At 42.0% G+C, this 12,337-nt stretch overlaps 2 protein-coding genes across 4 annotated transcripts in view; both read right to left on the reverse strand.

The window, feature by feature from the left end:
* Nucleotides 1-12,337, reverse strand: part of LOC118632737 (interferon-induced protein with tetratricopeptide repeats 5) — a 57,862-nt gene that overhangs the window by 29,775 nt on the left and 15,750 nt on the right. Inside the window, exon 1 of one of the 2 annotated variants that reach the window (XM_036265950.1) lies at nucleotides 1,947-2,038. The exons of the other annotated variant lie outside the window; for it this stretch is intronic. Within the exon in view, the coding sequence (XP_036121843.1) occupies nucleotides 1,947-1,951 (5 nt within the window). The 5' untranslated portion in view covers nucleotides 1,952-2,038. Of the gene's footprint in view, nucleotides 1-1,946; nucleotides 2,039-12,337 lie in introns of those variants that run through there. 2 annotated transcript variants of the gene reach the window in all.
* Nucleotides 1-12,337, reverse strand: part of LOC118632739 (interferon-induced protein with tetratricopeptide repeats 1-like) — a 41,714-nt gene that overhangs the window by 13,626 nt on the left and 15,751 nt on the right. Inside the window, exon 1 of one of the 2 annotated variants that reach the window (XM_036265954.1) lies at nucleotides 1,947-2,050. The exons of the other annotated variant lie outside the window; for it this stretch is intronic. Coding sequence (XP_036121847.1) covers nucleotides 1,947-1,951 — 5 coding nt within the window. The 5' untranslated portion in view covers nucleotides 1,952-2,050. Of the gene's footprint in view, nucleotides 1-1,946; nucleotides 2,051-12,337 lie in introns of those variants that run through there. 2 annotated transcript variants of the gene reach the window in all.

Genomic DNA, 12,337 nt, shown 5'->3' on the forward strand with positions numbered 1-12,337 from the left:
TCTTGAAGACATCATGTTAATTGAAAGGAACCATTTACAAAAGGCCACATATTGTATGTTATCATTTACATGAAATATCCACACTAGGCAAAGCCATAGAGACAGAAAGCAGATTCATGGTTGCCAGGACCTGGGTCAAAGGATGAGCGGGAGTGACTGCTTAATTGGTATGGAGTTTCCCCTCAGAGTGATAAAAATTTTCTTGAAGTAGATACTGATGATGGATGTACAACATTGCACATGTACAAAATACTGCAAAATTGTATACTCAAAATCAGTTAAAATGGCAAATTTTATCTTATGTGTATTTTATCACAATAAAAAACCATATTACTGGCCTGAATAGAAATTCTTCAAATGATATATGTATATTTTTTTCTAGTACATGTTGAAATAAGCACAAATGCACTAATACATAAAAGCTAATTAAGAGGCCATCTGAAATTAACTCATAAATCCCCACTGGAACCCTTTAAGAAACAGTGGTTTAAAGGTTAAATAAAGTGTCATTGAATAGAGACTCTGGTTCATATCTCAGTTCAGTCACTTATTACCTGTGTGATCTGAACATTTGTTGTTGTTAATCCTTACCAGAAGATATTTTTCCATTGATTTCTTTTTTTAGGTAGAGTGGAAGGGAGGGAAGAGAGAGAGAGAGAAACCGCAATGTGAGAGAGACACATCGGTTGGTTGCCTTCTGCACAACCGTGACCAGGTGGAGATGAACCTGTAACCCAAGTATGTGCCCTTGACCAGGAATCTAACCCAAGACCCTTTGGTCTGCAGCCCGATGCTCTAAGCACTGAGTAAAACAGGCCAGGGTGATCTTAACATTTTAAAATCTAGATTCATTATTGCACAATCAGTATGAGTACCTGCCTTACAGTTTTTGGTGTTTTGTTTTGTTTTGTTTTGAGTATTAAATAATTACACAATGATTTTAGAAGCCAGCTGGCACTTAATAAACTTCCAGAAAGTGATGGCTATTTTTATATTGTAATAATAATAGTTACCAGTGACAACCCAGTCTGTCTGTCTGTCTGTGGACCCAAGGGATGGGGGAGGGTTGATCAAAGCTTTGTAATTGCACATTTTCCAGAACTTTTGTCCCTTCAAAATTTTACCCATCGGAGCCCTGAGGGGAAATTTGCAGATCAATATTGATTAATGTCTTTTTAAAAAATCTGCTAATATCAGGGATTGTTTGAATCTAGATTCAGTTTGGACAATATAGAAATTCCCACCTTAAGTTCTTTAGCTAAAGGAGATATAGATGTCCCCCAGCACAGGACTCCAGCCAGGCCCCAGGGACAGGAGGCTATCAGGGACCTGCAGAGCGCCCAGCTTCCCCAGGGTATAGACTTTCTACTAACCTTAAATCCAAGCCGACTGAGAAAGCCTGACAGAGGAGCTCAGCACTGCAGATGGAGAGACCAGAAGGAGGAAGGCTTTGTGTTCTAGGCAGTGAGCTTCTCCTCCCACATCCCTACACGTCCCTCAAGACACCCGAGAGACCTCAGGTGTGCCGCTCAGGCGGCTGTGTGGGTTTTGCATTTCCCCCAGGGCAAGGAACCCGCTAAAAGCTGTCTCTGTCCAGACAAGCTGTCCATTCCCTCTCTGTCAGACAGAAGTGAGTTTCGTGGAAAATAATTTCAGAGATTGGGATTATCTTCTCCCTGCAAAATTCTTTTCCCATTTCCCTCCTCTTCTTTGGACTTTAACATGAGATAAGCTTCCTTAGGGTGATGCTAACAAAAATGAACATGCCTGAATTAATAAAATAGTTTATCTGTGTGCATGAACACACACACACTCAGTTCACAAGAGGATGCTCAGAGGAGTGAGGAAACTAGAAATCACTAAAATTAAGACTGTTGAAATATTAATGATTAACATTTTCTTCAGAAACTCTAGGGAGAAAGGCAGGGAAGCAGAGAAACCTTTACCTCATGGTTGCTGTGAATTGGTCAGCCGTTTGCAGTATTTTGGTTAGCTGGAAGGCTCCTCGGAGATTTGACCAGCCTGTCTTGTAGGTTTCCACAAGAATGTAAGCCCCAGGGCAGGGTTATATAAGGAAGCTCAACATCAACTGATCTGATAACCTGTGGGTGTGTCGTTCCAAGAATAACTTAGAAAACCAAGGTAAAAACTGAAACTGGAAAATGAAACTGAATTTTCAGTTTCTGCCGAGGAAACTGAAACTGAAACCGTGAGTGCTTTCTTTGTTGTGAAAGCAAATTGAGAAGATAGTGAAGAACAGTTTTAGAGCCCTGGGCGTTCCTCTCTGAGGTTCCATCCCCACCTTATACAAACCTGGGAGCCAGGAGAAGCTCACAACGTAGAGTCACCCGGATCTGGAGCCAGGGATATGTGTGACAACTGGCTGTGTGAACTGGCCAAGGTCATGATTCAGGTCTGTGCCTGTTTGCTCATCTGGAAACAGAAATTGCTCCATAATGGTATAAAGTTCTGCAAATCTCTAACCTGGAGTTTTAACCCAACTTTGCTCCTGTTTTCTGAGAGCATGTGTCTTACTAGTCTATGCCTTTGCATACCCTTCTGGAGAATGGTCATTGACAATAAGAAGCCTGTCACCTCTTCCTTAAACACAGGGACCGAGAAAGAGTATGTGCTACCATCTTGAGATTTTAAACAAAACACGTTCATGTTGAATGACATTTTCTTTCTTTTAGTGCTCTCTCTTGTAGTTATCAAATGTGCTCTCATTCACCAGACATGACTGTCACACCTATGCAGGAGCATTGTCCAGTCCTGTGGTGCCCATGGCACCCAGCCGTGTCCTGCCCCAACCTGGCCCATGTCATCTTCTGTACTTGTGTGTGTGGAAAGAGTTGGAGAAAAATAAGTGCTGAGCCTGGGATTCTGGGTACAGGCTCATCTCCTATTACTAGTTAGTGCCTGCCAAGCTCCTATTTCTCCCCATTTTTCATGGGAAATTGCCCCCACTTTCCTCAACGCTGTAGAAAAGTGGTGATTTCCCAGCAGGGCTGCAAAACAAACTTATCCCTAAACACAGTTAATTTAATCATGGGTAAGTGCTTATTGAGAGGAGACCAACTTGATTCACTGGAAAGCTGACACAGGGAAGTGCTGGACCAGTAACATATTACATTTGGGTCCATTCTCAGCCATGGTTTTCTTTGTGGCCTGAAAATAATAAAAACAAGGGAAGCTTAGTCACAGGGAAGAATATCGCGTGAGCCTGGCCACTGTGGCTCAGTGGATTGAGTTTGTCTCATGGACTGAGCGGTCCCAGTTCGATGCCTGGTCAGGTCGCGTACCTGGATTGTGGGTTCGATCCCCAGTGGGGTGCATGCAGGAGGTGGTCGATCGATGTTTCTCTCCCACATCAATGTTTCTCTCTCTCTCTTCCTTCCTGTCTCTCTTAAAAAAATCAATAAAACATATTGAAGAAAAAAGAGTATCAGTTGATTGAGCTGAGAAAAAGAGAGAATTTGAGACAGGAGATGTAAAGCTCTAATGGTATCTTTTGTCTACGGCTTCACCATTCAAAGTTAAGGGGCGAGGACCATGTGCTGTGTCTTATGAGGTTTCCAAGCAAGTTCTGAGTTGTATGAAACCAGATTACCAATAACTGTACCTGGGACCATATTAAGGGGTATTCCTAGTGCTGCAAAAACCCAGTAACTGGCCTGGCCGGTATAGCTCAGTGGTTGAGCATCGACCCACAGACCAAGAGGTCACTGGTTTGATTCCCGGTCAAGGCACATGCCCAGGTTGTGGGCCTGATCCCCAGTGGGGGGCATGCAGGAGGCGGCCAATCAGTGTTCTCTCCCATAGATGTTTCTATTTTTCTCTCCCTCTCCCTTCTTCTCTCCCTCTAATATCAATAAAGAAAAAAAAGTTAAACAGAAAATAATCCAGTAACTGGCCAGGGTTTGGAACCAGATCTGCCTCATACCCTAAAATAGAACTTCAGTCCATTGTTGCTTGTTATGGGGGTTGGTGGCTGGATTCCTGATGACTGTGCAGAAAAGGAAGAATTGAGGGAGGTAGCCCCATTTTCAGTTAGCCTCCTATATATAGAAGGAATCTCCTATGGTGTAAATATATATATACCCACTCGTAATTAAGTGACCAGGATACAGTTACTTTGGGTTTGAGCATGAAAGAAACAAACAATCGACCTGGTTGAGGAATAAAGGAAATAAGCCAAACACCAAGAGAATCTCAATCTTGGATCACTTGTGCAGGAGGTAAAACAAGTGGTTTCGCTTAGAGGGTCCTGCATTGCTCCAGCATGGATTACCCACATTATGAGTGAAGTTCCAACTTAACATTAACTGTAGTTCATAGAACTTGAGTTCAAACATTAACAACTACCTGGTATATAGAAGCATGTAAATAAGAGGTGATGATGATGATTTTAAGTCATCAAGTTAAAGTAATGCTTTCTTGGGAAAAAAAAGTGACCTATAATTTGTCTATTAAAATAATAAGCATAAGAGGAACAGCTGCAAGAACATTTTCCTCTTAGAAACATTTAATTGGACACACTGCCAGATCTAAAAAGTTTCTCTTCATTCCCTCCCGCCTAGTTCATCTCCCGTCTCAGCCCTCACCAAATCTAAAAGCTTCTACTATGACATTGTGACTGAACGTAAAGAGTTCTTCTCGCCCTGGCCAGTTTGGCTCAGCGGTTAGAGCATTGGCCTGCGGTCTGGAGAGACCCGGGTTCGGTTCCCGCTAAGGGCACGTACCTCGGTTGCAGTTTGTCCCCGGCCCTGGTTGGTCGTGCGGGTGGCAGCCACTCGATGTGTCCCTTCACGTCAATGTTTCTCTCTCTCTCTCTCCCTCCCACTCTATCTGTACAAAAAATGGAAAAATATCCTCGGGTGAGGATAAAAAAAAAAAAAAGTTCTTCTCTTGATGAGTAGAGTCCAGGGAACTTCAACCAAGGCAATCTATGAGCAAAGGGAGTTTATTACTAGCAGCAAGTAAGGAGAGCACTGGGAATATCTCTGGAAGCACTGTCTCTCCGAATGGACAAGGAGTATTACCTTTCCTGGGATGAGGACATTGGATGTAGAGGCTGGCTCATGCTAGCGCTGGTGCTGTCTTGTGGTCAGCCTCACAGGGTGCATCCTTGTAGTGCAAGACAGCTTAACGAAGATTGTTAATTTCACAACTCAGCAACCTTTTTAAACCGATTCTGCTTACCCCATCCTGAACTAGTCAGAAAGATCTGCACACATAAAAGTTTCAGAATAAATAAGACAGTTTATCTATGTATTCTGATAAATATTCAGGCTATAAAAAGTGCTGAAATAAATGAATTAGAAACTCTCTCCTTTTTGGGAACAAGGTGTCTTTGGAATTCTTGGGGAGAAGAGCAGTTGGGTTTATAATTAGGTAAAGGCAGAGGCAGACAAAATGTTCCTTATGCTATTGCTGTGAACTGGCTGCGGTCTTGGTTCTCTAGGGCTCTGGCTCAAGCTGGTTATGTATTCAGAATCTTGTCCAGTGCCTCCTTGGGGTAAGCACACCCATGAGTGATGCAAGACAGACAAGCATTTCCCAGCAGGTGAGGCTCAGTTGGTTAAGGGTGGTCCCGTGCTGGTTGGTGGTTCGATTCCTGGTCAGGGTACATGCCTCAGTTGTGGGCTTGATCCCCAGTGGGGGCGGGGAGTGCAGGAGGCAGCCGATAGATGTTTCTCTCTCGTGGATGTTTATTTCTCTCTCTCCCTTTCCTTTCAGCTCTCTCTAAAAAAGAAATCAATTACAAATATTTAAAAAAAAAAAAAAAGAGATGAGCACTAAAGAGAGAGCAAGAACTGAAGAAAATTAAACTTTTAGAAAATGAACTTTCAGCTTTGGGCACGTTTCATTCCCAGGAGTCTAGCTAGGACCCACCCGGAGTGATGGACCAGGAATGATAAGCCACTTCACCTCTGTGAGCCTCACTTTCCATATCTGATAAATAACTGATTTGGAGTAGATTATTGGATCTCAACCCCCTGCTGCACACTAGAATTATCTAGGGAGTTTTATGAGTAACACTAACTAGAACCCATTCCAGACCAATTGAATTCATTTTTGGGATTGGGCCCCCAACCTCAATTTTGAAGTACATGAGGGCTGAAACCAGGGCCATGATGATCTCTGGTGTCTACGGTGTGACTGAAATTCCCTGAATCAGTGATCTGGGACTCAGTGCCTGGAGGTACTTCCCTTTCCGTGAGGCCCCGACTCAGTGTCTTCATCACTTGTCCTTGTTTCCCTGACTGCACAGTGTCTCTTCCTGATCCATAGGATGGGATGGAAAAAGAATGGAATCTTGAGTGTTTGACCACTATATAAAAAGTATGCACTATGCCCTGGCCAGTTTGGCTCAGCGGTTAGAGTGGTGGCCTGCGGACTGGAGAGTCCCAGGTTCGGTTCCTGCTAAGGGCACGTACCTTGGTTGAGGATAAAAACAAAACAAAACTATGCACTAGCTTTTGAGATTATTCCTAAATACTTCCAATCAGATCCATGGAGAAGGACTCAAAGACACCAGAAGTCCTTGTTATGAGTGGTCGAATGATTTTCGTATCTTCTCATGGGTCTTCCTATCTTCTGCTCAGCCCATCTTGCCCACAGTTTGGCTGACTGCAGCATATTCAAGTACTAACTGAATTTTTATCCTTTCTTTTTCTACATTATTTTGAAACAGTTGTAGACTCACAAAAAGTTGCAGGAAGATTCTTGCAATCTTCGGGCACCTTCCCGGCCCCACATCTAGCCCACATCTGGACCCCAAAGAGCAACAGCATATGTAACTATTGTACAACGTCAAAATCAGGAAAATGACACTGGTACTATGTGTATGTTTTAAAGATAAAATATATCATGAGTTCATCTTATAAATTCAAGTTTATAAGATTTTACTTAACCTAATTGATCTTACATCTGTGTAATTTATCTCTCCCAAATTGACCATTTCTTTTCCTTTTTTAAAAAAATATATGTTTTATTAATTTTTTTTAGAGAGAGAGTAAAGGAAAAAGTGAGAAACATCGATGTGGGAGAGAAACATTGTTCGGCTGCCTCCTGCACTCCCCCTACTGGGAATCAAACCAGGACCTCTCTGTCCATGGGACGACGCTCAATCCACTGAGCCACACTGGCTGGACTGAATGTCTCTTTTCTAAGTGATACCAACATTCCTGTGGTCTATTCCACAATACACTGACAATAGTCTCAGAATAACAAAATCAACAAAACGCCCTTAAAGAAACTCAGGCAGAGTTTAAGATTAAAAAAACAAACAAACTAGGTTTATGTTTGTCTATAAGATATATTCTTTTATGAATGTAGAGTCAAATTACAGTATATAAAAAATCACCTGGAATACTTCTTTTCTTTTTTTTTTTTAATCCTCACCCGAGGACATTTTTCCATTTTTTGTTCAGACAGAGCGGGAGGGAGAGAGAGGAAGAGAGAGAGAGAGAAACATCGATGTGAAGGGACACATCGAGTGGTTGCCACCCACACGACCAACCAGGGCCGGGGACAAACTGCAACCGAGGTACGTGCCCTTAGCGGGAACCGAACCCGGGTCTCTCTGTACCGCAGGCCGACGCTCCAACCGCTGAGCCAAACCGGCCAGGGCTGGAATACTTCTTTTCTATGTGGCTTTATCCTCTATCCCATATGTATATATTTGCCTCACTTTGATTTATTTTTTAGATATTGTTTTGACCTTTTCATCCTAACATTTTATGATGAACATCATCAAACAGAAAAGTTGAAGGAGTTTTATAACAAACACTAATATACTCATTACCTAGATGCTACAGTAACATTTTACTAATTTTCTTTATTACGAATCAATTCTTCCATCAATTTCTCTGTCCTTCTATTTATTTTTTGTGATTGCATAACAAGGCAGTCAGTACGATTAATTGGTAAAGTATTTCAGCACACATATTATTATGGCTTAGTCACCCCTTGTTTATGAGGAAAAGACAATATTGCCACTCTAGTAGTTTTCTACCAGTTAAATCTAATAAATCTGAAGGTTGGAGTTAGGGAGTTTTGCTATTATAAATAGGTGAGTGAGAGAAAGTTTTGTTAAGAAAGTGGCCATGGAGCAAAGACCTGAACCAGGTGAAGGGGTGAGCACTGTACCTATGAGGCTAGGGAAGAGGGCTCCAGGCAGGGGAAACAGTAAGCATACAGACCTGGAGGTAGGAGCAGAGTTGGCTGGCCTGATAGTGTGGTTGGAGTGGAGAGAGCAGGGAAAAGTTGTAAGACATGAGATCAGAGAAGTAATGTGTGTGGTGGTGGCTTGTAGGCTATTGTCATATTTATGTTAAGTAGGAAACCACATTTTGGAAAGGTACTGAATGGTTTCAGTAGAAAAATAAATCTAGAATTTCCTTCTTACCAAGGATATAGTAAAGCTTAATAGAGCTCTAATGTTTGAAAAAATTTCCAGTGCCTTGACTATACTTGATTTCCTTGTTCCTACTTCTTTCTGTTCCTTCCTCTCAGCTGTATCTGGACCAAGAGACAGTCTCTGTTTATTGAGGTTTAAATGAATAGCAAGCATTCAGTGGTAAAAATCAAAGGAAGAAAACCTGGTTATCTATTATATGTTTTAGAAATTCAAATTCAGAAAGACAAAGGACACCTATAAAAATTTTAAAGGGATATACATTTTCAGGATTAAGAAGAAAGTCCTGGCTATTGAGTGGGTGTTGAACGTGCTGAAATTACTAGATTGTATTTGAATAGCAATTGTTTTTTTCAGACTGTTGGATTGGGTGGATTCTTGGGAAAATCAATAGTGTATTGTCCTTTGAATTTCTTCTTATGAACATGTAAAACATAGCAACAGGAGAAAGAGAAATAAAGGGCCAAACATGTCAACTGATCTAAAATCTGCTTGGGGAACTGAAACTTAAGAAATAGGTAGGTATGACTCAAATTTCAGAATAAACACTCATTTTCAATTGCTCTTCCAGAAGATGGATGTAAGTCAGAGTTTCTCAGACTTGGTACTATTGACATTTAGGCTGGATAATTCTTTGTTGTGGGAAGCTGTCCTGTGCATTGCAGGATGTTTACCCAGCATCTTTGCATATACCCACTAGATGTCAGCAGAGCCCTGCAGTTGTGACAACCAACATTGTCTCTAGATGTTGGCTAAATGCAACTTTCTTTTGTCCTGAGGAGCGGAGTCCTCCTCTTTCCTCTTCCCTTCCCCCCACCTCAGTTGAAAAACATTGCTACAAATAACGCCCTCATGTATATGCCTAATTGTTTTAAAAATTAGTTTTCACAGCATAGCCTGAAAGAGATAGCAGATGGATTTCAAGTAGGAGAGGAGAAGTTGAATACAGATGAAGAGAATTTGGGGATGTCAAGACAATACCAAGTCACTGCTAGCTTCCCAAGGCTTTTAAGAAAGGATAATGGGGACAATGTTACAGACTATATATCGAAACGCTTTGTGATTTGACACATTGAGAACTCCTGTGCCTTCAGAATATCAATCACCACAACTGCCAGTGTACTACCAGAACAATAAGAAGTCATGGATGACCCAGCTCTTCTTCCCAGATGCCCTCTGAATTGCTCTGCCGGCAAAGTGAGGAAATACCGGTTGGAGAATAACATGCCTCTCAAGATTTTGTTTGTTGTTGATAATGCTCTTAGACATCCTCCTTTATTGATGATCTTCATCCCCATATCAAAGTGGTGTTTCTCCCTCCAAACACCATTTCTTTGAGCCAACCAATGAATCAAGGAGTGATAGCAGCTTTTAAGGCCTACTCCCTCAGGAGGAGCTCTGCGCAGGCTATTGCTGCCACTGCGGTGGGGGAAGGTGCAATTCCGGAAGCATTACAGCATCTGTGTCCACACAGAGTTTTGCTTAGGCTTGGGATGATGTCACCGAGGAGTATGATGGACATCTGAAGAAGAAACTCAAGAGGTTCATCCGTTACTTCAGTGGATTTGCCAGTGATGAGGAGCTTGCAAAAATCAATAAGGCTATGGTTGAGATGGCGAAAAACTTTAATCCGGGCGCAGAGCTCCTAGAGGTGGTACCTGAACAATGGGCCATTGAGGAGTTGTTGGAACTGGAAGAAACACACATAGCTGAAGAAGAAGCAAGAGAAAAGAAAATTGCAGGAGAAAAGAAGACTCCCCCCTCCCCACACTAAGACAATTTACAATGGAGGGTTTAGCAGAAGATTTGCAGACGTCAACAAGCTTCTAAAAGAGATCGAAACCATAGACCCCCAAACGGAAAGGTTTTTATTAATACAGAGGAATGTTCATGGGGCATTTTTGGCTTATAAGCACATCTGTGGTGAAAAAAAGAAACAAACGAAGCAAACCTCCACAGACATATTTCTGAAAACAGTGACATCTCCTCAAGAACAGCCTCAGGCAGGTTTTTGGAAGGTATTCCAGAAGCAGGCATTGTCATCATAAGAGATGACAGCTACATGCTTGCTATTGTCCCGGGAGACCTTCCAGTGCCACACGATATGGAGTGGAAGACTGACATTGATGATCCCGACCTCCTGTAGCCCTAGACTAATGTGTGTGTTTGTATCTTAGTTTTGTTTTTTTTTTTTTAATCCTCACCCAAGGACATTTTTTGTTCAGATAGAGCGGGAGGGAGAGAGAGGAAGAGAGAGAGAGAGAAACATCGACGTGAAAGGGACACATCAAGTGGCTGCCACCCGCACGACCAACCAGGGCCGGGGACAAACTGCAACCGAGGCACGTGCCCCTAGCGGGAACCGAACCCGGGTCTCTCTGTACCGCAGGCCGACGCTCCAACCGCTGAGCCAAACCGGCCAGGGCTGTATCTTAGTTTTTAACAAAAAGTTTAAAAAGTAAAAAAAAAAAAAAAAAAAATTTCAAGAGAAAAAGCTTATAGAAGAAGGGTATAGAGAAAAAATATTTTTGGATAGTGTTTGTGTTTCAAGCAAAGCAAAGTGTTATTACAGAGTCAAAAAGTTATTGAAAAATATCTATTTTCAAATAGTATAGTCTAAGTGGTATTTATAAAGTCTATAGTAGTGCACAGTGATGTCCTAGGCTTTTATATTCCCTCACCACTGACTCCCTGACCCACCCAGACAACTCCAGTCATGCCAGCTCCGCTCCTGGGAAACGCCCTATACAGATGTACAATTATTTTAAATCGTTTTTCTGTATTTTTACTGCACCTTTTTCATATTTAAATATGTTCAGATACACAAATACGGACCATTGTGTTACAATTGCCACAGTATTCATACTGCATATAGAATCATACGGTGCAGGTTTGTAGCCTAGGAGCAATGGGCTGTACCAGATATCCTGAGTGTGTAGTAGGCTAGACCAGCGAGGTTTGTGTAAGTGCATTCTAATGCTTGCATCGTGATGAAATCGCTCCACCATGCATTTCTCAGAACTATTCCCATTGTTAACCAACACGTGACTACTTGTTTTACTGTCTGTCTCTCTTACTAGATTGTAAGTTGCATAAGGTTTGGAGAAAACGCCTGCTTGGTTCACTGCAGGGAAGCGGAATATGCCACTCCAAAGTATGCTATGTTGGCATAAGGATTATTTTGAGCTGAAGGCAATTGAGGAGATGCAGATACAGGTATCCCTACTTTATACCACTTTGCTTTTATGAAAAGATGTATATTAGCACCTGGGTTTGCTAATTGAAAGTTTTGAAGAGGTTTCTCACTTTTATGAAATAAAGGCAAAAAGAATAGTATTCATCATTTGTTTTGCACGGAGCGTTTGTAGGGGCAGAGCACTACCGCAGCGGCGAAGCCCCTTCCCCCAGGAGGTACACTCAGCATCCAGCACAACATTGCCATGGCTTTGAGTTGTGTCTGTGAGCATCTGTGCTTTATCTGATTCCATTAGCCAAAAATCTCCTAAGGTAATTGCTTCTTTGCTTTGTACTATTTTGGCTTACAAAAGATTTCACAGAATGCTTTACTTTTAGCTGGGGGTGGGAGCTGTAGAAAAAAAGCTCTGCCATTTCCCTATCTGCCTAAATAGGTGATCACCTAAAACAACTTCTGGTCTGTATCCGCCCAGAGTCACTACCAAAGGAGTCTATATAACAAACCTTACTAACAGCAGGTGTCTTCCAGCAGCATTGCCCCATGTATTTACCTTCCTCCAATTCACCACCCTAGAAACTCAGTTCTTTTCATTTGCCTTACCAATTCTCTAAAAGTTTATTGTTCTTTTGTTACGATGTTATTTAAGCCCGAGTTCTAACCACCTCTTTGAGTTCCTCCACATTGTATAGTCCCATGACTATGAAAGATGCACATGTTTA

The sequence above is a fragment of the Molossus molossus genome, unplaced genomic scaffold (assembly GCF_014108415.1).
Source record: "Molossus molossus isolate mMolMol1 unplaced genomic scaffold, mMolMol1.p scaffold_m16_p_17, whole genome shotgun sequence".
NCBI lineage: Eukaryota > Metazoa > Chordata > Mammalia > Chiroptera > Molossidae > Molossus > Molossus molossus.